The following is a 26,189-nucleotide window of genomic DNA, read 5'->3' as shown; positions in this document are numbered from 1 at the left end:
AAAGCTCAATTTATCTAACATATTATGATAATTCCTACCAGCAAGACAAGTATCGACAAAAATAGTATGGTTTGGCTTCTGAAATAAGTTGAAAAATACAATCTTCACAATAGGATTTCAGGTATAATCCCCCAAACCCCTGTGCAAGGAGCCATCATCATTAGTGGAAAACTCCTCCACCAGGGAAGTTTCTTTACAATAAATTCAGGGTCAAGTGTTCTTTCAGATACTTTTGGCTGGTGTCCCAGAATTAAAATTCATGCTCCTGAGTCCACACTAAGGTTTGCTACTCATAATTTTGCTGTAAGGGTTTGGGGAAAAACTAAAGGAATTCCTGCAGGGAACTAGTGACATTATAAGAAAAGAACCATAATTTTAACAAATTGACCAGTTCATTTAAGCTCTATCTAGAGATGTCTGCCAGAAAAACCTAAGAAGAAGTTCTGTTACATCAGCCATTTGGCATCTGCTGCCTGACTGCATTCAACGAATCTTTCTGAATTTATTCACAGTACTTTGAGTTTATAAACATAAAGTAAGCTGAACAACATAAAGTAAGCAAAACAGATTGTCTGTAGAGACAGAACCACAGAATTCAGGGTCAGAGAAACAAGATCCAGCCTCTTCCTTCCATTTCCAAGGTTGCTAACTGACATAAATTGCTTTACTTCCAGTATGAATTATAATAATATGGGATATGGTGAAGACAGACAGACACACACACACACACACACACACACACACACACACACATACCATTACATTCTGGTTATTCAGTTAACAGTCCAGCCCAGGCACAAATTAAGAATGCTCACCATCTTTTACATTTCTTTCTTTTCATATTCATTCATACGATCATTCATTCATTTCCATTATACTTCTTTCCCACAGAGGTTAGCCGTGCTTGCTTCGAGGACATATACTGAACATACTTAATTTCTTTTGTTTTTAATGTTGCTTTTAATGCTGTTATCATAAAACAGTTTTTAATGTTGTTTATCCTAAAACAGCATCTGTTTTATTATTATTAGCAGTAGATTTCTATTATTAGAACAGTACCATTATATACTTTCTTTTAGAGCAAGGACCAATCTCTTCATGGTATTCTGTAACCATCTTTGTATTCACCAAAAGCAAAATATTAACCCTATTAATAGTTATTATTAACCCTGACTTCTCTATGGTTCCTGTATCCTTTTAACGAAGTATGCCTCCAAACACTCTGGCATGACCCAGGTGATTTTAAATTGCTCTATTGCCATCCCTACCATGCTTTGACTCTTCTTTGATAAAAACCAGTTCTATAAGTTAATAACAATAAAGGTCCTTTAACAATGCTGGAACCTGTTTAATTGCTCTCCTCTAAGGAGCCAAGGGAAATATATTTTTATTTTTATCTAACCTTTGGGATTTTCCACTGTCTGTCAGCTTAAAATCTGTGGGAGGCCGACAGAGAAAATTAACAGCTGGCTAGGGGGAAAAAAAGGTGTTATTATGACTAAAATCAACCATGCAGGGGCGGGAAGGGCTAGCCAAACTCATTGGATTACAGAAGCAATCCTTTATCTGGAGTGGCTGTCCTCGGGTAACTGGAGTGTTTTGTAATCTAATCCCTTAAGATTTAACACTCTCACCTACCTCCTAATCATTCACCCCCTTTGTTGGAAAAGCAAAAGAATCTATATATTTTGCAAAATTGATGGCACGAAGCCCAGAAACTATGACATAATGTATCACAGAATAATATTTGAGCCAAGGGGTATAAATATTGTCTGTCACCCCTAGCATATATTTAATAGAGACAGCCTGTATCTAGGATGATAAGAGTAGTACAGTACTTAGAGCTATAGTTAATAATGTGCAACTGTGTACCATGGAGAAGGAAGTAACTGCAAGAAAGTTGAAAGGGTTATAATTAATTTGTCTTGGTTCCCAAGAAGCTACCTGCATAAATATATTTCTGTGGCTTGGGTGTAATCTACATATTCCTGTACTCCTATTCAAAATTCACTTTAATGGTCAGAACAACCCTCAACTCAGGAAAAAGAAGTGTTGCTTTGATATTTGTTATTACAGGCATAGTGAATTGAAGACAATGATAATTCATTGGCACATGGTCCTTACAACAGAGCTTCAGCTATTTTGATGTTCACCTGAACATCTTGCTAAAATGTATATTCTGATTCAGTCATTCTTAGATGGACCCGAGAGTCTACATTTCTAACAAGCTGTCAGATAATGACAATGTTTCTGGTCTTTGGATCACACTTGGAGTAGCAAGACCACCATGGTATCTGAAAAGCAAGTATCCTGCCCCAAGTTAGAACATCCACATCTTCACTCACATTCATCTAAGAATATTAACACTTGAGTTTCTTTTTCTCTTGATGATCTCTTACCTTGTCAGTGAACCCTATAATTCTGAAGCAATGTTGAATAGCTTCAAATTGTCTTCTGTAAGACTCCTTGGAAGTTATGTCATGCATCACCCTCCCAGTTTCATCAGCTATGTACCTAAATGAAGTGAAGCATGAACAAGCAGAATGAGCACTGACTTGGAAAATGGCACCTCAAATGCCAGGGCAGGTGCCAGTTGAGCTTCTTCTTTGCAAGGGCATTTCCTTTATCATCTAATACTGCAGTTGAATGTGGTACGGAGGGCTGAGTAAAATGGTTACAGTTGAGTTTTTCAACTTTCTAGAATACACAAATGGTGAGATGCAGTTCCTGCCACTTTGTTCTGGGTATTTCAGTTAAATAGACTGTGAGTTTCCAGTTAGGAGAACAGCTCCATTTACTTCCAAGTTTAATCGTATATGTATTAAAAATGAACAATCAAAACCCCTGACACTTACCTAGGAGGCTTTTCCTCAGGAAGCCTAAATTCAGAAAGTTTCTTTTGGTGATAAAGACCAGCATAAATATAGTAAAATATGTGAAAATTTTTCTCTCCCCTGAAAAAAAACGGACTTTATTAATAACTTATTCTGTACTTCCCCATCCCAAGTAATTTACACCATTTTCTTTCTGTGCAAAATATTATACCTTAGCAAGTTAACATTTTCAGGCAATTAAATAAGCTACCTCCTAATTACAGAATAGTAACAGTAATGAGACTGTCACAATGCTGCATTATTATTTTTTTTTTTCTTTTATTTCAGCATATTATGGGGGTACAGGTGTTTAGGTTACGTATGTTGCCCTTGGTCCCCCCCCCCCAAGTCTGTGTTTCAAATACGTCCATCCTTCGGGTGGTGCGACAATGCTGCATTATTAAACACATTCAACTTTACTAAAAGCAGAAGGAGGTTTTAGAGAATAGGACATTTACAGGAAATAGCTCAGGTTACACATGTTGAAATCTTTCCATTTCAGCCTAAATGCCTACGCATCTCTGCCACATGCCTTCTATTTGTAGCCCCTGTTGCTTCGGAGACAGTGAGGTCCAGCTTAGAAAGATCAGCCAAATCCCCTACTTCACTGGTGCCTGAGACAGGAAGTAGCTTGCCAGTCATATAGCAGATTAGGGAGCAGAAATGGTCCCAGAACTGAGGTCTCCACTCTCCCAAATTGGTATTCTTTCAAATGCCATTCAAAATGTCATTCATGAGTGCCCCTGGTCTCCTGCCATCTACCTCTTTTAAGCCACCCTGGCCAGAGTCCTTTTAGATTGGCGCTACTCTAAGCATGGTCCGTGGACTGATATCAGCTTATGACAATAGAAGGAACCAGAAAATACATGCCTAGACATTTTATAGAAAATGATATTGCGATGACATCTAAGAGTATGATAATTTTTCTGATGAATAATTTTCATTGTATTTTACAAAGGTATTAGTTCACAATGGATTGGGATTTAAAAAAAAAAAACAAAAAACTGGTCCTTCAGCACAGAGAGTTTGAAAAGCACTGCTCCAGATCCCTCTCTTTCCTCTGGAGGAGGACAGTCACTTTCATTGATACTCTTGAATTTTGGCAAATCCTCTTCTTGGCCAATCTAGCTCTGTGGAAAGAAATCTTGTCTTCCTTCTCCCCCTCGTCCCCATCTGTGACATGGCCTCCATCCTTTTCTTCAGGCTCTCCTGGGTATCTTCATCTTCCTTTGGTTTTTCATTTTGTCAAAGCTCTTCTGGTGCATTTTTGTCCCTGCCCTACATTCTAGATGCCTTTACTTGCCATTTCTCATTCATTTGTTCACTTAACTAATAAATTTATTTTTATTTTTTTATTCATCTTCATTTTTTAAAATAAATTTTATTGTGTATATTTGAGGAATACAACATGATGTTATGGGATACATATAGATAGTAAAAAGAAAGATGACTGTTCAACTAATAGATGTACTGAGTGCCAGTCAAGGCAGGTACTAAGCCAGGGGCCAGGGATACAGGACTAAGAGGTTTCATGTCCTCTTGGAGCATCCTTTCTAGTGATGCGTTTAGATGAAACAACAAGAAAATTTGTGATGAGAGCTTTGAAAGACACAAGCAAGGGGCTGAAATAAAGAATTATGTTGGGGAATAAGGGTGGGTTACTTGTGTCAAGTCAGGGGAAGGACTCTCTAAAAAAATAACACTTAAGTGAAACCCTGAAGCATAATAAAGAGCTGGAAGGAGCTACAAAAAGAAGGAAGAAAAGCATTCCAAACAGAGGGAGCAGTGCAGACACAAAGGCTCTGAGCACAATACCCACATATGGTAGGTGGACCAAACAATGCTAGTGAGAAGCGGGTGGACAGGTAGGCAGGGCCAGCCCACACAAGGCCTTGTTAGGCTATAATTAGGATTTTTTCTGATTAAGCAATTGGAATTCTTTGAAGTTTAAACTGGAGCTGGGTTGCACTGTAAGTGTGTGACGTGAATAGACTTGTGTTAGAAAATGTACTCTCCAGCTGCAGAATGAAGACTAGATTGTAAGAAGTCAAGATGGATATACAGAGACCAATTAGGAGGTCTAGCTGAGAAAGTATAGCAGCTTGGATAGGGTAATGGCAGTGGTGATGGAGAACAAGAGTGAGCTTATATATATTTTGGAGAAACAACCAAAAGAACGTTCCAACAGACTAAATGAGGATTGTGAGGGAGAGGGACTTGGAGTCTGGCTCCCAGGTTTCTAACTTGAGTATCTAGTGATGCTAGCACCATTCACTGAGACAGGAACCAATATGCCTGGGATGAATATCACTTGTTCTTGAACCTCCGTTAAACGTGCAGGCTTTGGCTGACTCATCTTGGTTTGACCTTCCTACAGTTTTTCTGCAGATACCTCTAGTTCTCAATGCTTCCATGCTTTTCCTGCCAACATCCATCCCTAGCATAAATTCAATTTGATTTTCATCCCGTCATCTATCAGGATTGGCTTGGTTTTGTTGCAGTAACAAATGTCCCAAGATCTTAGTGGCTTAACTCAACAAAGACTCACTTCTTGCTCAGAGTAATGTCCCCCGGGGGTCAGCAGTGGGGCTGTGCTCATTGTAGTCACTGATGGGACAGCCACCACCTTACACTTTGCCAGACTCTGGAGGGTTGTCATTACCTGCCCATTTGCCAGAACTGGTCACATGACCATACCCAGCCCTAAGGGGGACTCTATAGCACACCCGGAAGCGGGCTGAACCACAAAGGTTAGATGAACAGGACTTGCACTGCCCATCTTCTCTTCATCTCATTTAATTCTCATAACAGCCTTGTGAGGTTGGCATTATTATGCCCATACTGCATATGAGGAAAGCAAGGGATAAGGATATTTATGTTAATAAGTGACATATCACAAGTGACATAGCTGTGAGTGGAATCAACCTCACATCTTTGCAAAAGACCGTTTTACATTTGAACACAGAACACTATTCTTTTCATTCTGTCAGAGGTAGCTCCCTAAACTTTAAAATCATCCTAATTTGGGGAGAAAGAATTGGAGGACCTCATAAAATTAATCAAGAAGCCACAGGGAAGCTTAAATGACTCTCCCTCTATCTTTTTGTTCATTTGTTTAATGTTCACACCAGTCCCTACTTGAGGAAACTGCAAGCGCATGACAGAGAAAGACGTTTGAGTTCTCAACTTAGAACAAGTCCTGTGGATTCCACTTGTACAGTGTCTCTCAGACTGCTCAGCTTCTGTCCACCTGCACTGCTACCACCTTAGTGCAGGCCAATATCCTCTCTCAGGTGGGTTTGGCAACAGCTTCCTAATGGTATCAACACAATTCCTCTTGCATCTCCTTCAGTCCATTCGCCCGTTGAAGCTAGTGTGATCATTTCAAAATGCAAGTTGGATTTGGTGACCTCCCTGCTTGAAAACATTCAGCGGCTTCCTATTGCCTTTAGAAAAAGGTTCAAAATCCTCAGCCTGGTTCCAAAGATCTGCCATCTCATCTTTGCCACTCTCTCCCTCCCTGCCCTGTCCCCACCTTGTTGCCTAACTCCCGGTGATCCTCACATGTCAGATTAAATGTCTCATACACAGGGAGCCCTCTTTCTTCCTGGACTAGGTTACTTGCCCTTCCCTTCTCTTGTTTCACCTTCGTAGCACCTACGTTGCTTCCTGGTACTTATCAGAATTGTTCTGCATTTAAGTTTACTTGTTTAATGCCTATGATTCCCCCGCTTCCTCTCCCATACACCACATACTCCAAGCTCCATGAAAATGGAAACCTTTTCTATTTTGTTTACTCTTGTAACCTCAACAGAGAGCACAGCACTGGCACACAGCAGGCATTCGATAATTGATATGTATGTATGGAGTCATACTCCTGAGGAATTCTGATGTCTGGCAATAATAGTAATTATTATTATAATGATAATAGGAAGAGTGGCTAATACTCGGATAGCATGTACGATATCTGGCATTCTTTTAGGTAATTTTATATAAATGAACTCATTAATCCTCACAACAAACACACGAGGTCTGTACTAGCCGCATCTCCATTTCACAGATAAGGCACAGAGAAAGTTAGTGAAACGTCCCAGGTAAGTATCAGGGCCAGCATTTGAGCCCACAGCAAAGTCCATGCTTTCGATTACTATTATCATACTGCTTTCCTTAAAAATAGAATAACTGGGAGTTCTCTCCTCTCTCTCTTTCTCTCAATCTAGGGACAAAATTAACATGTGGAATAGTCTCAGCACTTTTTTTTTTTAATAGACAAATTCAATTTTAAGGGGCCTAATGATTTTTAAAAGTGTCTGCAATGCTGCTAAATTCTACCTGACACAACCAACAAGAGAATGAGGCATACCTATCCCAAAAGCACACCCACCCTGGCCCTTCATACTCTGCCCCTTAACATCCTTTATATCAAAGACTACCACTGATCCTTTGCTTAAATAACTATTTTTAATATTTTTTGCTTAAATATTATTTTGCTTAAATAATTCTTTGCTCTTCATACTCTGCCCCTTAACATCCTTTATATCAAAGACTACCACTGATCCTTTGCTTAAATAATTATTTTTAATATTTTTTGCTTAAATATTATTTTGCTTAAATAATTCTTTGCTCTTGGAGAAGCTGGGAAATGTCAAGGACAGGGGTGAAAAATGGAACCATTATTTAATAAAATTCCCAAAGCCTCCCAGTTTGCAGAGCAAAAACAGAGCAATAAAGTAGTGCACCTACTCTGCCTGTTTTATAACTCTGGATTTTTCAAGGAGATATTCAGAGATTCTTGCTCCCATCACAACTCCAGTTGGTGTAAACATCATTTCCAGATATTTTCCAAAACGGCTCGAGTTGTCATTGATGGCAGTGCATGCATTCCCAAAGGCTTCCACCAGGGAGTTGACTTGTAGAATTTTCTCTCTCAAGGTCTGATTATTGGCCTGTGCCAAACAGAGAACAGTCAAGAGGAACCTCTGGAAACATTACTCCAGCAAAGTTGCCAGGCACCCCTCCCTTGCCCACCCAAATTCACATTGTCCTTTTACGAAGAGCTCCATTTGGGGGGAAATTAGCATCAACCACCAGCATCGTTTTCTCAGATGAGCATGTCCCCAGGTGCATATGAATCAAATTAGGCTAGATTAGAACAGCAGTTTTTAAATCCAACAACACTTCATTTAAAATCCTTGACAAATGAAATGCCTAAACAGTTTAGACAGAATTTTAAACAGATCCCATAACTTTTCTCAGTCATCTATTATAATATTCAATAATCCTTATCTATAAGACAATTCCATAAATTCTTTCTTAGTCACCTGATACACTAATTCTGAGTATGTCACTACTAGACTACTTTTGAAGTCATTCCTTCAATGTCCATTAAAAAATTTTCATTTCTAAAAATTTTCGTTTCTCTCAACTTTTGCTCAAAGATTTCTATTTTCCATCCCTTTAATCATTGTAGTGGCTCTCCCTGATCCTGTTCCTAGTGCTTAACCACTTTTACTACTTAATGGCTAAATGTTTCTATTACATTGAAAACATGAAAATTAATTGCCAATAAACTAGTAAACTCATGCTGGCATTATTCTCCTCCCTATGTGAAAGAAGGAGAGCATGCTGACATTGTAAGAGGCCTCGCTACCAGGAGGCAAACATAACAAAGATGGAATGTTTTTATGTAACCCCTAATAAAAAAAAAACCAGTACTTTCATCATTTGTAAAATATGCAGTTACTCTGTAGGAACTTGATACATAAAGCAGGTTAGTCAATACCTTTCCCAAGAAAGTCAAATGCTGAACAATCAGGTGGGCACTTTCTGTCTTCCCGGAGCCACTTTCTCCACTGATGACAATGCACTGACACAGAAAATGGAATGTCAGATGAAGCATTTATAGCACAGAAACAACCTGTGCGTTTAGCTATGGTTTTCATATAACATCTACTACTGCACACCTTAATTTTTCACTGAGAAATACATCTTAGAAATCTTCCCATTTCAGTACAGGGAGAGCTTCTTTAACTTTTTGTATTGCTATTTATGGTTCCATCATACAGATGTATTATAATTTATTTAACCAGTCCCATATTGATGGATACTTGAGTTTTTTTATTGGTTTATTACAAACAATATTGCAATGAATAACCTTATATATAAGTCATTATATTTATATGCAGGTTTGCAGAATACATTCCTAGAAATGGTGATGTTGGATCAAAAGGTGAATACATTTGTAAATCTGATAGAGACTACTAAATTGTTCCCCTAAGGACTATACCAACATAGGAGAGTGCCTGCTCTCCTACAGCTTCACCAACAGACTATGGTGGACTTTTGCCAATCTGATAGGTAAAAAATGGTATCCCAGTACAGTTTTAATCTGTATTTTTAAAATTATGAGTGAGGTTGAGCCTCCTTCCATATGCTTAAGAAGCTTTTCTTTTTTTGTGACCTGTCCATATCCTTTTCTTACTTTTTATTGTATTGTTGATCTTTTTATCATTCATTTCTAGGAACTCTTTACGTATAAAGGAAATTAGTGGGTGTGGCATAATAAAATTATGTCCCTGGTTCCTGGCATAAAGCTCCTAAAATCCTTGGAATTTACTGAGTGATAGGAATGATGGGAGCATTTTTTGTTACTCACAAGGAGTTCCTTTCAACCATACCTCAGTTTATTGCTAACAAGAGGGTTCAAGGTAGGGCCTCTAAACAGCTTCAGGATGGGGGCTGGTCATAGAAAGACCAAATATGTGATTAGAGGGTGGGAACTTTCAGCCCCACCTCCCTACTTCAGAAAGGGGAGGGGGCTTAGAAATTGAGTTATAAAAATTCTTAAACAAAAAGATTCAGAGAACTTCCCAATTGGTAAACACATTGAGTTCCTGGGAGGGGACTGTACCCAGAAAAGGCATAGAAGCTGTGTGCCATGTCCCCCCACCCCATATAGATTGCCCTGTAAATCTCTTCCATTTGGCTTTTCCTGAGTTGTACCCTTTTAACAAACCAGTAAACATAAATAAACAGTTTTCCTGAGTTCTGTGAGTCATTCTAGTGAATTATCAAATCTGAGGGATGTTGTGGGAACCCCTCAATTTGTATTTGGCTGGAAAAAAGTGTGGGAAGCCTGGATACATCATTTGTAGCTGGCATCTAAAGTCGGAAGAGTTTTGTAGGACTGATCCCCTAATCTGCGGAGTCTGCACCAACTCCAGGTAGTTAGTGTCAGGATTGAATTGAATTGTTGGACACCCAGTTGGTGCTGGAGAATTGGTTGGTGTTGAAAAAGACACATTTGATGTCAGAAGTGATGTTAGAAAAAAGACAACACGGTGTGGCAACTTTTTAACTTGAAAACCACATATATTTCTTTCCATTTACTTCTTCTCTATGAAATCTATGGACATTTTCACAAATCTCTGGGAAAGGTAAGAATTTGGAGAAGCCAAGTTTCCAACCTACAGTGAATCCACGTATTCCACTTTGTAACTTGCACTGTTATAATCTCATCTATTCCACAAACCCCCAAAGTGGGACTTTACAAGTCTCAGGAAATACACACAGTAATTCACTCATAAAATTTGCTTGCCAGATTAGATTACTTCTATTTCAAACAGAATAAAGAAACAAAGGAAAATATGCCCATCTACTGAAAGTAAAGGAGGGGTCAAATGTTGGATATGTCACCACTGTGAATTAGAAGTCTAGAAAGGTAAAACGTATGAGGAAAATTTGGTTTAACTAGCATTGAGTTTAAAGTTCATTCGGTCTTTACCCAATCCATCACTATTCCTCAGCAGCTAAATGGTGCGGTGCATGATCACTGTCAATCTGTGCAATATTTCATACAAAAAGGACCAGACCATGAAAATTCTGAGACCTTAATAGGAAAGAATTTCACTTATGCTATTCTATGTCCTATTTTTATTACAATCATTGCCATGTAATCAGGTAATGTTTGCACTATGTTCTCATTATATTCGTATTAGAAATATCTTTATTACATTTTATCAGAGAAAATGAATGCTCTTTATGTGTATGTTTCATTTTTCTTGAAAAGGGTTTTCACATTCTCCTGCTACTATGGCTCTATCAGTGTTCCAGTTCCACCGTACTGCTATTTCATTTTCTGTTTCTTTGGGTCAGCATCAGCAACCAGAATGGAAAGGTTTCAGAAAGACTTATAAGCTGAAGAGGAAGCTAGGACATGTCTTGCTGTGTGACTGGAAGGAAAGAAAGGTGGATTCTTACCTGGTCTTTGCTGAAAGTAACCATGCACTGGTAAGCAGCATCTGCTGATGCAAATATGTGGGGGGGATTTGAGGCACGTTTCACTCCATGATAAAGTCTGGAAAACTGAAGAAAAAATAATTAATTTAAAAGAAACTTCTAATGCTCCACTGGACCATCTGGTGCTTCATTACTTATTACCCAAGACTTTGTCACTTATTAGGGGACTTGCTGCATCAGAAAGTCTGTAGAGCACAGGCACTGGAGTCTGCAGGCCTGAGTTCAAATCCTGCTTCTGTACTGACTGGCTTTGTGGGCTTGTATAAGGGAGTTCACTCTATGGTAATTCTCCTCATCTGCCAACTAGGCTTAACAACAATACCTGTCCCACGGGGTTGTGAGAAGTAAGTGAAGTGACCCAGCGCCTGGCATGCAATAAGCACTCAATAACTATTAGCTATTGTTACAGCTTGCTTTAAAAAGTTACCCCCAAAGTGTAAGAATTCCATTTGTGTTGCATTATTGTCTGCAGTTTGGGGTATACACCTCTAGGGTAGCATAATTTTATTCTTACTTTTTCCTTCTTTTCATTTGCCTTTATGATTTTTAATTTCCTTTAATTAAGGAACAATCTGCTCTTAAAGCACCCCTTACCTGTGGAGAGTATATGCTTAGATTCTGGAAGGGGTTTAAGGCAATTAAAATGTCTCCAACATATGTATAAATCAGCAAATCTGCATAACGTTTCTGCAACTGATGGATAATCGTATCCTAAGAGGATAAATGGTATTGAGAGTAATCGTTATTTCCAATCAAAAGAGAGATTCTAAAAATGACAATAAATTTATTCTTACAAGAATATCTTTCTCTAAAAGATGAAAGTAGTCTATTTAAATTATACAGTCACTATAATGATCCTTAATCATTAAAATGATGCCAATATTTACCTTGAAAGAAGAGAAAATAGGAATATACTATGGAATTAGGCCTCCTAAGAACTTACTGAAAGGCACTGAGGTATCCAACACAGTTTTTATTTATTATTATGAAAAAACTTGTCACAATCAATAAAAATGTTGTATTTAGAATTTTATATAATAGGTCATTCCTATTGATAAAGCACTGACAAAATGGTAACTTCATTTCTCAAAGCATTACATGTAAAATCTAGGTAGTAGGAATATATACTAGAACTGAACACTTTTATATTATACTTTAGTGATTTGTGCATTAAAACTAAAAATCCCCAGAGCTGGACTCAGTATGAACAGATCCAGTACAATTAACAGCTCTATTAAACATGCATATTTTAAATGGGATTATCACAGTTTTCAAATTTAGAATTCAAGCTATATTAACTCCACTATTTCCCTAAATGAAGCTCCTCTTTATGAAGAACTACATTAACTTAGGGGTTAATTGCAATTTTTATTAAACAGAAAATAATTTTAGCTGATAAAATCTATCTTTTAGGCCTATGATGTAAAAGGCTTTACTGGAAAAATCCAAATCCTTTTCTCTTCATGATTCTAGGATCTGTAAATGAACACAACACAGGATCATAGTCACAGCAACTGAATGCTCCCTGAGCTTCACCTCATGGCTATACAAACAATTAAATTTTCAAATGACCTTAGGAGAACATGGTCTACAAGAGAAAGGTCAGACCATTCACATGAAACAAATGCCATCAATGAGAATTGTCTACTAAATATTTAGTACCTCATTCAGGACCTCTAGATTGACCAAATCATCCTCAAGGCAGTATTTGTCAGCATCTTCCACACGATAGGGTCTTCTGGTATGCATCCTCTCATGCCTAGAAATTTATCAAGAGAGTATTACCATTAAGACAGCAAATAATGTAGCAGAAAGTAGGCAGTGAGGATGGCTCATTCACAATCTTATCACACGACATGTTCAGAGACTTCAGAGACAAGGATAGGAAGAGCAAGTCCAGCTGAGGTACCTGAAGGAAATTAGAGCAAATCCCTTAACATCCAGTACCTCAGTTTTCTTCATCTATAAAAAGAATGACTCATGACTGATCTATGTATCTCACAGGTGGCTGTGAAAGCACATACAGTAATGGATACAAAAATGGAAGAATACTGAAAAAATGTACCATGTACTATTGTTACATCCTTGTCAAAATTTGAAATCAACAATTTCCATAACTCCACACATTACTCAGAATACCATTAACTAAACAAAATCACATGTAAAATGTCCTCCTATGTACTATAAATTCACCAGCAGAGACACATCACTGTTTGGCTCTTCCCTGTCACTTTTTTTTTTTTTTTTTGAGAAGGGTCTTGCTCTGTTGCCCAGGCTAGAGTGCCATAGTGTCATCATAGCTCACTGCAGCCTTAAACTCCTGGGCTCAAGCAATCCTCCTACCTCAGCCTCCCTAGTAGCTGAGACTACAGGTACACCCTGTGATTTTTTTTTTATTTCTGGATGATTTTTCTATTTTTTGTAGAGATGGAGTCTTGCTATATTGCTCAGGCTGGTCTTGAACTCCTGGCCTCAAGCGATCCTCCACCTCAGCCTCCCAAAGTGTTGGGATTACAGGTGTGAGCCACTGTGCCTGGACCCCTGTCACTTTTTATGCCCACCATCACCACAGCTTATAAGGATGTCATCCACTGGTACTATGCTAGCTAGCCAGGTCCCAGAAGCTGGCTTTGACTGAAAGTTTTACTGTGAATACCATGTAGAAGTCATAGAATCTTGATGTACACCCTACCTCTTGCTACACGCATTTCACAAAAGTAGGTAAAGAGGAAGAAGTAAACATATTAGCTCTACGTACTAAGTTTTAAATGTATTACACAATAGAAATAGCAAATAAAACAAAACAGTAACGTTTTTTTCTCCTTCTAGCCTATTAAATTAAATTTTACTTTCCAATCCCCATCAATGATAGATTTGAAAAAGGGATATTTGAAGCATGCTGTGTAGTCATCTCCAGTGCTAGAACCAGTTTTGCTGCTAATTCATATAGAGGTCCAAAATAGAAGAAGCTTAATTTTATTTAATAAAAGCAAATTTATAATCTAAACACTTATTATTATTAAACAAAACAATTATTTCATCTGTGTCTTTACATATTGGTGATGTCAAAGAGAAATCAACTGGTTTGTAATACTGATTTTTCTAAAACTCAGAGCTGCTGCCTGCTTCTAGCTAACCATTTTGGTAAATAAAACAGCAAGAGGCTGCATATTTCTGATCAAAATTCCCTTCACATAAAACCTAAGAATTATTTTCTTTGAAGTTCATCATAAAAATACTGCAATACATTTTTATGAAGTAATTAAATTCTCATATTAAATTCAGCTAGTTTATCTGCTTCCTAAATTCTTATAATTGTGTGAAATAAGCTAAGTCAGAGCTGATTCCACTTATCATTTGACAAAGAAAATCAGGATTTAAAAAATTATCCACAGATCTGGTTCCAGTTAAGATGGATAATCTCTGTTCTTATTTCTCCAGTGAATGCCACTAAATACCCTGGACAGAATGCATGGAGCAGATATCTCAGGACTCTGAAAAGTAAATAGAAACAGGAAGATTGGGGAAGGAAATCAGAATTCAAAATAGCACTAAACCAGGGCTTTTTGCTTCCCATAACTCCTGACCTAGACTTAAAGGCAGCCTGAACTACATACAGGGAGGTCAAGCTTCATGTTGGATGACATTTCTATAGCCAACTAAAAATGGAAGCACTGATGAGACCTCACTTACAGTCTCACAAATAGATACACTCTAGTAGAAAGTTGTGATTTTCAGTGTGAACATACACAATACAACATCACCAGTATCAGAATTCTATCTTCTGAGCCTAGAGCATGTTGTCTGTATGCTATGCCAATCTATCTTTCTATCTCCCAGATTTAACTTCCAAGAATCATGCAGATGCTGTCTATAAATCTAAGCTTGATTCTCATAAAAAAATCTTCCCCAAATATTTTACTAACAAAAAACAACGTTTAAAAGATTTTACCTGCTGTTATTAGCAATGTGTGACCTCTTCCCTGCTTATAAGCAATCAAATTCTTTAGAATTATTTACTCCCAAAATTGAAGTAGGCAATCTAGAAGTTGAAGTATTATAGATGCAAGGTATTTGCACTCTGATAGACCACTTCAGGCCAGGCGCGGTGGCCTGTAATCCTAGCACTCTGGGAGATGAGGCAGGAGGATGGCTTGAGGTCAGGAGTTCAAGATCAGTCTGAGCAAGAGCCAAGAGACCTGGTCTCTACAAAAAATAGAAAAGTTAGCTGGGAGTGATGGCAAGCACCTGTAGTCCCAGCTACTTGGGAGGCTGAGGCAGGAGGATTGCTTGAGCCCAGGAGTTTGAGGTTGCAGTGAGCTACCATGACGACACTGTACTCTAGCTGGGGCAACAGAGCAAGACTCTGTCTCAAAAATACACTTAATTTTCCCAACCAGAAAAAAAAAACCTGCAGCCCTATCTTGCTCTTCCCTGGCTAGTATTCTTCTGAAACTGCTTCCTGCTTCATTTTCCTCCTTTGGCTATGGGGTTTGGAGGGTCTGTTGAGGAGAAAAAATATTATTTACTTCAATTTTTATCTCTTTTAAAAAAATTATTCTAGACTTTATATATACTTATAAAAAGCGTTATATTGTCTTATGTTTCCCTATTTTTAGTTTAAATTAATGAAAATAAATTTGGCTTAAATATTTTTCAATTTTCTTGAGTTAAATGATGTGTTACTAGTAACTACAGTCTCAAAATTTCCTTCAAATTCAGAAGCTCCACCTAGTGACTTACTTGAGAATAGCATCTATTATTAACTTTTGCTGAAGAATTCCTTGTTTAATGTGAAAATTACAGATCTTCAACTAAAAGGTTCTTGCATTGAATATTCCAAAGCTTAGAAGAATGGAGAGATAGATAAATGAATAGAAAAACAGCAAAATTAAATCAATTAAATCAAGAGAATATGGTAAAGTATTATAGTTTTAATGGCTTAGAAGACATTTTTAAATTCCAGCAAAGTCTATATACCGCCTTTTGCTAGATTTCCTACTTGTTTTTATGAGGCTCTAAGTATGTTGGCTGCCAAGCCTGCCTTCTCAGACAAATGGAGTTTGGGGGTTGGAGCTTAGAGTAGAAGCTCTGGCTTGGATTGGTTCTTGGAGTTTGGGTTTGGGGTGGTAGTTGAGGGGGAGGATATAGACAGTAGGGTTTGTCTTAGGTTTCAGGAATCAGGAAACGGGGCAACTGGTATCTGAATCCATGGCTCAAGTAAGGTGGGAATGAGGGCAAGTCCTAAACATCAAGTCCAAGGAAATGGGCAGAGAGTAAGAACAGGATTTGAAGAGTGGGTGAGACAAAGCCGGAGGTGGAGGCTGGGAGTTCCCCTAAGACAACAGTGGGCATAGATGAGGCAAGAGGATGACGGACTTTTTTGGAATGTCTTTGGCCCATCCAGTGAGTGGGAAAGAAGCTTTAGAACCAAAATGGTTCAGATACTAGAGGAATTGTTCTCATGAAAGAAACTCCTAAAGTGTTGCTGCTTTCACTATAGTTTAATCTCTATAACTGCATCACGGTTAAAATCATTTCTGTGTGAATGCTCTTTAATATCCCATCACTGGGCCTGCCAACTTCTTTCAGCTGCAAGTCCTAAGAACAATATTGACAAACATATATTTCGCCCAAAAGTGGCTCCTTAATCCCTTAGCCTCTTCCTGTCTGCCAACTAATTACGCCTGTGGAAGTGGAGATTTCCATGTAGGTAAGTACAGACAGGGTCGGAGGAGCTCCATATAGGTGTGGCAGGATGTGTTCTTCCTTTCAATCCCCAACTATGAGGAAGCACAAAGCAATGGAAGAAGGTGTTCTAAATCATAACTCAGGGATGGAAAGGAAATAAACTCTTTTAGCCTAATAATTACAAGCACTATGCTAGTGAGACGTTTATCTCTGTCTTGAGAAATGCCTGATGGCCTCTTAGACAGTCACCATCTGGTAGGACCATTGTAAAGATCACCTCTGCCTCTGCTCTTCCACACCCAGGATCAGGGCCCTCCCTCCCATCCAAGAGTGGAACTGGAAGGAGTGGAGAATGATGGATGCTCCCACCAGATTCCAGAAATAAAGGGAAGTAAAATTTGTTGGAGGTGGAGAAAAAAAGGAGATAGAGAGGCAATGAGGGAAAAGGTCCAGGATCAAAGATGGTGGTCCTCAAGAGTCTATGACAAAGGCCTTTGTGGCCATGGACTTATCACTACCTTCAATGGATTCCATATAACAAGGAAAACATTACTGAAAACTGAGGATAGAGTACTGTGACTACACCAAAGTCAGTGATGTTGAATATTTCTTCTAAATCATTATTTCCATTTCAATATAACCTTTGATAACAGAGGTGATGAAAGAGAAACTTTTATTTGACTAAAACACATAGTCCTGGACCTAAAATGAGAAAAACAATAGCAGACCATCTAGGAGTGACACTATTTTACTGAGAGTCAAATATGGACAGAGATGCCACCTGGATACCTTTAACTATGTGAGCTTTATATTGATCGTAAACTTAAAGTTATATCAATCAAACATACACTACACTACATAGATTAAAAAACAATTAGCCGGGTGTGGTGGTTCATGCCTGTAGTCTCAGCTTCTTGGGAGGCTGAGGCAGGAGGATCTTTTGAGCCCAGGAGTTTGAGGTTGCAGTGAGCTATGATGATGCCACTGCACTCTATCTGGGGTGACAGAGTGAGACGCTGTCTCAAAAAAGCAAAAAGGCAAACAAACAAAAAACAGAATTGTTTGGGTAGAAATTATTAATACTATAATATCTACCTGTTTTTCATCTCAGCACAGTTTTGGCCAGAATCCCAATAAATCAGCATCTTATCATCAATCATATTAAACAGTATTTGATATACCTAACTTCTCTAAACAGCAATTATCAGTGACACCAGTAGAAAATTAAATATTAATTAATTCATTCACTCAGTTATATAGATATAGGTATATATTAATGGATAGCAGATACTAATTATATCAAGATGCAGACTCGTTTCTTCTCTGTCAGGACTATAGGAGAATCTTTAACCTCCTAGGTGTCAAACATCTTCAGCACTTTATGAAGTAATTATTCAGGAGTCATTCATTTATACAAGAACCTGGGAACCCATCAATGGATGTAATATGGTCTGTGTGTGTTTACAGGTAGAAGAGGGAGGGAGTGAGCAAGGCTGACCCGGGAAAGCTCTGCAGTTAAACTGTGAGAAATGTGTTTTTAAAGGTCATTGCTGCAGATTGAAAAGAAATCAGAAAAGCTAAAGTCATTGTTTTAATCAGCCTCAGGCAAAATCACAAGGGCAGAATCAAAATCCATTAAATGGAGCAGAAAAAACCTTGCAACTTAATTCTTCTACCAAATAATACTTAGAGTAGACTCTTGGCATTTGAAGGTCTAACATTTGTGGTTTCAGCTAGTTCTAAGCCATCTGCAGGGGAATGACATGCTGGATCCTGTAATTTTACTGAGGCTCACAGCTGAGCTCACCGTCATGGCGCAGCCACCCTAGTGCCTTCCCTGCCTCCATTCACATTCTAGAGAGTGATTTTGCTCTTCTCTCAATAGCCCTTGTAAAGTGATAAAAAGCAAGTTTTTAAGTCTACTTCTCTGAACTTTAACGATAGAACAACATACCAGATGATGTTAATGAATCTGGGAATTTGTAAATTGATGTGGGGAAAAAGTCCTTTTTCAAGGTCAAGGAAATGGGAGCTGATATAAAGAAAATGAACAAATTGTTTAGAAGCACCTCTGCCAGATTAAGTAATGATGTAGCCTCAAACTATTATTCACATAATTTTAGGGCTTTTTAACTCCTTTAAGAGAGTAAGCCTTGGATTCATGACTGCTCTGTTGTACCTGAATTGAATATATGCTATGGCAAAATTATAAATTACTGGAAAACTTAAATTCCACTGGTGTCATGCATACATTATAATCAGCATCAGGTAATGGTATCTATCAAATCTCAAACAGCACAATGTTGCCTCTCCATAGGGGCCTCTGCAATCCTATATCTGTATCTATGACTATCTATCCATAGTGTATATATAGTGAAACAGGAATGGATCACAGCCAGGCTTTGCAAAAAGCTGCAGCAATCAGAGGAGCTAGAATGCTTATGTAACACTGGAAGGGAGGCTTAGCATAACTAGCTCCATTTTGCTTCTGACCTCCTGTAGTCATATTGTTTAGGTTAAAAACTGCTTAGCTCTGCATGTAGGCTAGAAGAAAGGTGAAAACCATGCCTTTTCCAAAACTAACTTCCAGGAAGATAAGGAAAGTGTACAGACAGAGTAACAATGCTATGTTAGAGATTTTTAGGAACATCCTGACCTTTGTCCTCCAAAGGTAACTGACCAACAGCAAAGTTTTACAACCTCCTCAGATCCTCACTGACAGTCCTCAGTTTTGCAACCCAACTCCCCCCACTTTCCCCTTCCCTTAAGATAAAAAGGAGCCTAAAGTTCATACTAATTTAAGATGGTTCTTTGGGACATTAGTTGGCCATCTTCTTGGTTTGCTCGCTCTTCAAATAAAAGTTGCTTTCCTTGCCCCAACACCTTGCCTCTTGACTTATTGGCTGTCCCGTGGCAAGTGGTACCAGCTTGATATCAGTTACACTTTAGACCCAGGAGCAGTGAGATGGGGGCCTTACAATGAAAGCCCTCCATGCACAGTACAGCTTGCTCTATCTTGAACAGGCTCCCCATGATTCCTGGCCTTGCTCTTGAATATTCTTGCCTACTCATCACAGCTGAGGTGGACCACTTCCCATCATGCTCTTGTCCCAGCACCACCTTCCATCTACTTACTGTGAGGGGGTAAAGGGACTGTGTATCCTCCCTGCTCCCCTCTGCCTTTCCCAACCATTGTTCTCCCTAACCAATGTCTCCTTTTTAAAAGTTGATATCATCCTCTCTAGCACTTGACCCCTAATTTTCCTTTTTCTCTACCCCCTCCCCAGGTATCAGTCTGGTTTTCCTATATCCCACCAATCACTTCGTTAATTCTTCTCAAATTCTGATCTCAGGGTTCCTCAACTTGTCAACATTTAAAAGCATTTATTTCTATTCTACTGAAGTTGACCACAAGCTCAGCTATGCCTGGTTCCTAATTATCTCTCAAAAGTTCCCATGATCTCAGTTCAACAATCCCTTTTCTCACCATCCTTTCACTTAATCTGTTCTGCATTCAACTGCCAGTCCTCTGACTAGACTCAGCCTCCAAGTCAGTAAGCCACTCTGGCTTCACTATCTTCCCTACCCCCAAAAGACCTCAGAGATACTCTCCCACTAACCTTGCTTCCCTAGCCCCCTTATCCACCCATCGTGTCCACTGAAGCCAGTCTCCAGCCTGAAGAAGACCACGATATCTGCTTTCTCTACTCTTATTCTTTGTTGCTAAGAATTACTGGAGATGACAGATGGGAAGTGTGGTAGTGGTGATGGTACACTTTCTGAGAGTTTCTAGTGCCAAATGCTGTCCTGAATGCTCTACATGCATTATCTTAAACATAACTGACTTCACTACAACAGGATGTTATTCAGTTACATCCCACCTGGGTTTTTTGGGCTATTGTGCAATCATTATGTCTATCTTTAATTGATCCTTTATCATATTCCTCATAGTGGCTATTTCAAAGATTTAACACTCCTCTGGAGTTTACAGTCCACTCCCAACTCTGAGACCACCTTGCTTAGTTTGTTGGAAAGATAAAGGCCATTCAACATGAGTTTTCTCATAGTGCCTCCTCTCTCCCTCAAATTTTCTGAGTATTTTCAACTAACCTCTCTGTGTCTTTCCCAACTTAGAGGTTCTTTCTCTGTAAGGCCAAGCTTCCTCTCAGGCCCTGATCCACTCCCTCTTGCTTCCTCTATTACCCCCTCTGTCTTCTATCTTCAATATCTCCCTCTACATAAGATGCTTCCCCTTCACCTATCCAAGTTTTCCCCATCCTTTAAGAACCTTGCCTTCTTCTCTGAAGCCCCTTCAAAGCACCAACTTCTCTATCCCCGGGGGAAAGTACTAAAGTAGACAGAACCTTCCTTGCCTTTGCAGGAACAGCAGAACAGTATAGGCTATAGGCCTCATTCCTCTGTATCAACTCTCAAATCCAAAGGAGTTACTCCAGATGGGGAGCCCAGAATTGTTTGAACCATTGAAGAATGCTATTTGGGGCAGAAAGCTAGAAGTCTCGTGTAATATCTGGAAGTTCTTGGTATTACATTTGATAGGATAGGAAGAAGGAGTAATCTTTTGACCGGTCTCTGTCTCTTAATGTCTTGCAATTTCTACTTGATTGCAGTGCAAACCAGAGCAGGGAGGCAGCCCAATTTGGGTAGCCACTGACATACTTCTCTTTTTCCCCAATCTCCCTCAATCAAACCATCAAACTAAATTCTAACAATACCATTATCTTAATATATTCTGCCATTTGTAATTGCTATGATCTGCTCATCCATTTCCCTAGCTCCATTCCATTCTCCATACTGAAATCAGAACAATCTTTTGGAACTCTTCAGCGGCTCCCTAGTGCCTAAAGAACAAATCCAAGCTCCTTAGGCCCATCATGACCTGGCCCCTGCCTATCTCGTCTCTCCCTCCTACCTACCCTACGCCAAGCTTCCGCCATGCCAACTAATTGTTCATCAGATTTCCCAAGCTCTTTCCAGCCCTTTTGCCTTGCCCTTTGCTCATTACTCATTCTTGCCCTGTTACCTGGAATAACCTCCTCTCCCTACTATCTTCTATTTGTTCTTCAGGATAGTCCAAGGATCATCTTCCCACCAGTTCCAGGGGGTCTTCTTCCTCAACCATTCCAACCCCAGGTCGGCTTTCTTTCCCAGGTGCTTTGAGAGATACCCTAGGCATTCTTTCATCCAGGTACTTTTCATGCTGAGCTGTTCTCATCTGATTCTTGTCTGTACCACACACCAGACTATTAGCTCTTTATCAGGAACTGCATCTGATTTGCCTTTGTAGTCCCTCTGTTGAGCATACGGCCTGACACATACACACACATAAATGTCTCTTGAATGAATAAATGAATAAATTAGGTATTGAACAAGAGATTAAAATGGATATTTTTAACATTCAGTACTTCAGAACTCTTTATTTTCATGATCTTGTACAGTAAGTAAAAAGATGAATTTGCAAAGATTAAGGGCAAGAGATAGTTAGTGTTAAAAAGAAATGAGAGACTCTGAATTAAATAGACCATATACACTATTTCTACTACTACTACTAATATTTATGGAGGGTTAACTGTATGGAGGACTATTCTAAGCATTGTGTATTAATATATACTGACTCAACCCTCAAAACAATCCCTATTTTATAGAAGACACTTTGGAACAGAAAAATTAAATAACTTATCCAATAAGTGTCTGAGCTGGGATCCAAACACAGCAGAACCAGTAGCTTTTAACCACTACATTGTACTGCCTACCATGTGGCCCTCATTGTGCATAAAAATGGTGAGTGGATATTTGCCTCACTTATATATGCACTCACCTCAATTTTCTTTGTTTTTTCCACCTTAACTTGGAAACTCACAACTCTAAATATATTGACTTATCAGGATCGAATAATATTTGAGAATTTTTCCTGGTGGGCTTAAACAGCATCTATGTAGCCAGCTCCTTGCTAAGAGGAAGTAATAGTGTGGAATAGGTGGCAGGTTAAGTGTTAATTACGTCCATTGTGTTTCCTTTGGAATTAATTTTCCTACATCCTAAGGAAATGGCTGTTTAAAGTTTTGATACCTATTTGTGAGGTTGTATTTTTTTTAAGTGATAGTTCAAAGAAACACGAACTATTGAGTGAAACTCAAAATTACAAAGACCCTGTGAGAAGCCTTTGCCACTGTATGAGGCTTTTGACATCAAAGGAGTTAACAAAGATAAAGAGAAATTAGAGAAAGGAGATGAGAGAGCCCAGAGTTGCAATTTCCTATGGTAAAAGGAGAAAAGTTTTTAAAGGGAGAACCTAGATCTGGACAAGTGAAGTCAGGCAAATGTGAAAAGCTGGATAACTTGGCAAATTAAGTCTCAGAAATCGTTCTGCAGCAGATCTCAGAACAGTGAGACATGGAGGAGACGCTGGATTTGACTTACAGCATTTAAATGTTGAGTTTGTTTTTTGCTTGGTTTTACATCTTATTTTATTTCGTCTTCATTTTTGGTGGTAGTGCTGTGTGTGTGCGTGTGTGTGTATGTGTGTGTATGTATGTGAAGGTGGGTAGTAGGGGGGCAGTGGCTGGTATATGGGAACAAAATCAGGGGAAGAAAAGGGATTTCAGTTGGGGGCAGGGTGGTTAAACATAAGTTCCCACTGCTTCAAAAAAGACACCAAGTGACAAGAATTTCTCTGCATTTCTCTACCCCATAGGCAATCCATAGAAACAGAAATAGCAGTAGAAAAGGGGAAGAGTAGGAAAAAATCCATTTTGAGCTATCCAAAAGGGAATCTGGTGGTGGAGGAGCAAATCGGCAAAATGCAGTCACCTTGGAACTATGTCTAGCTCCAAGAGTTCTGGTGCCAATGTTTGGCTTTTTGATTTGTAAACAGTTTTCTGCAGAATACATGAATATTTCCAGAACTTGTGACTTATGATATTTTATTTTTTACCCTTAGTACTTTGAATGTTCTTTTAATAATAATAGACTGGAGCTTATCTAAATCCTAGCCAGTTTTATAAAACCAAATAATTGCTGAGCAGAGGAAGCAGATTTATTTGCATTTAATTTTTTTTTTTAAGAGAAATTCTGCCACCCTCTGGACAGAAACGAAAGATCTGTTTCTTAGAGATTTGCCAGGGAATACTATTTTAAGCATTCGCCCCTGAAAATAAACATTTTTTTAAAAAATCTGCCCTTTAAAAAAACATTGCTTTAGATAGCATAGAAAATATATTTATTAAAAAAAGTTATTTAAAAATAATAAGTTGACTCTAAAGGAATTTTTAACTAAAGAGAAAATGGTCTCAGAGCACATTACAGAAAAAGCCTCCAGTGTTTAACACATTAACTGCCATGTGAGTCGTATTTAACTCATGCTAGTTTTGAGCCCAGGACCTCATGAAGCATATGTAACTTATGTCTCTTCACTTTGGGAGCCACAAGAACTATTTTTCAAGCTGCACATAATTCATCCACAGAAAACAATATAAAAAACAAAATTTTCATTAAATTAGAAAGAATGATTTTGTTTTCAAAGTTTTTATTTTATTTTCCTAATAAAACACTGTGGCCCCAAGTAAGATTTTTTTTTTCCTACTGTGGCAGTCAATGTGTTAACTCATAATCTCTCTAAAATCACTTTATAGGCTATGTTTCTGCTCTCCAGTCTGCAACAGCCAAGTAAAGATTTTTCACACAATCTCAGCGGTAGCTGCTTTCATATAGTTACCTTTATTGGTAAAAAAAAATCCAAATTTATATTAAATGTAAAAATATATATTTGTTGTTTTTTAACTAGAGCTAACTGAACATGAGGGCAGAGTGAGATTTTGTCCACCTGAGAGAAATTAGCCATAAGAGCACAAATGGGCAGTTCGTTTCTGAAGCTCCCCTGCTCTCATCCACTGGGCATGGAGTACTTAATGTCATGTAAATGAAACTCTCAAAAACGCAGGGATGGGGTAATTACCAGTAATAACGCTGGGCAAATCAAAACACATGGCATGCCATTCTTATAAATAACCGGAGGGAGAAAACAGAAAGACAGAGAGTACTGTACCTGGTTTTAGCAACAGGGTGTAGATGCTTCTGGTCTTGGAGAACTTTGGCCAGCTGTTTTTGCAGAAACAAAACACTTCCGTGGGCTCCTTTAATAAATGGGTGGTCGAGGAGCTGTGTGACAGAAGGCCGCTTTTCAAAATCCTTAATAAGACACCTGTTTGCAAAAATCAACAATCAAGAGTACAATCTTAGACTTCCTGTTCCCTTGTGAATATGGGAGAGAGAAAGTGAGAAAGCTCATTTATAAAACTTGATCATTAACCTTACAGAGCTCTTTCTTTATTAACATGTATCAGAAAATAGAAAAAAATTCTAATTCTCTATTAGTTGAATTAATCAAAACATCAGAAATCTACTTTAGTTTAACACAATCAATTTTCACTATCAATTTGAAGTATTCAAAACATTGAAAAAATAGACTAGTCAGACAATTTGCTGTCTGAACTTTCACCACAGAAAAATGTTTTCAGTGGAATCAAGTTGATTAGTCTATGTACTTTATTTGAGAAGCATATAGAATTTAAATACTATCACCTCGATTAAATCCTAATATGTGAAATGTCCATTATTTGATGGTAGGGAAAATACATTTCAGAATTTGCAAAGAAAGGAAATAATCATAAAGAAACCTTCACAGAGAAAGTTCAGCAGCTTGATTTCTAACGTCTTCTGAAGAAATAGAGAAACCTCAGAACAGGAAGTGACTACAATATAATTCAGATGAATTGGGATAGAATTATGCAAATGGGGAACAAAAAGTCCACTCAAAATGGTAAAAATCAGGTTGCATTTAAACTCCTCTGCAGTTAAGTGGTAAAACCATACAGGTACAACTACATTCTGTTTCAGATTCAATAACCTTTTCAAAGAAAACAATGGTTTAGTACATTTTGCTATATGCTTTGTTATTTAAGATGATTTTGATACAAAGAAATTTCCTGTGAAATTGAATCTGATGAATACCCCTCCAATTAGCATTGCATTTCTATTCTTCATAGCTGTCCTCTGTGAGAGAAAGAAATTTCAGCATCCACCCTTTTAAGCTATCAGTTTTTGGCTCACATCGGAGGCTTAGGATAAATGAATGCCATTCTGCCCACTCCATAAAATAAATGTCTTTAGTTTTCTAAATAGTGGCATGCCAGCAACATCTAAAACACAGCATATTTTAAATAATGAAATGCACTGACAAATGGTAAAAAGTTCAGCCTCACCTTGAACATCTTTTCAGAACATTTAAGTAGAGTTCCTGAAATCCTCAAC

The 26,189-nt window shown here is 38.3% G+C and overlaps 1 protein-coding gene across 2 annotated transcripts in view; it reads right to left on the bottom strand.

The window, feature by feature from the left end:
• The window catches only part of MYO3B (myosin IIIB), a 412,726-nt gene that overhangs the window by 211,458 nt on the left and 175,079 nt on the right, over positions 1 to 26,189 (bottom strand). For both annotated transcript variants that reach the window (XR_001137744.1, XM_012650712.1), the window contains exons 9-16: positions 24,925 to 25,080; positions 12,834 to 12,930; positions 11,766 to 11,882; positions 11,133 to 11,237; positions 8,656 to 8,739; positions 7,617 to 7,819; positions 2,856 to 2,954; positions 2,400 to 2,514 (exon numbers count right to left, since the gene is read on the bottom strand). Coding sequence is in view for 1 of the 2 variants with exons in the window: in XM_012650712.1 (XP_012506166.1) it covers positions 2,400 to 2,514; positions 2,856 to 2,954; positions 7,617 to 7,819; positions 8,656 to 8,739; positions 11,133 to 11,237; positions 11,766 to 11,882; positions 12,834 to 12,930; positions 24,925 to 25,080 (976 nt within the window). In the remaining variant the exon portion in view is untranslated. The remainder of the gene's footprint in view (positions 1 to 2,399; positions 2,515 to 2,855; positions 2,955 to 7,616; positions 7,820 to 8,655; positions 8,740 to 11,132; positions 11,238 to 11,765; positions 11,883 to 12,833; positions 12,931 to 24,924; positions 25,081 to 26,189) is intronic.

Source organism: Propithecus coquereli, unplaced genomic scaffold (assembly GCF_000956105.1).
Source record: "Propithecus coquereli isolate 6110/MARCELLA unplaced genomic scaffold, Pcoq_1.0 Scaffold34, whole genome shotgun sequence".
Lineage (NCBI taxonomy): Eukaryota > Metazoa > Chordata > Mammalia > Primates > Indriidae > Propithecus > Propithecus coquereli.
This window is presented reverse-complemented; position numbering and strand designations above follow the sequence as displayed.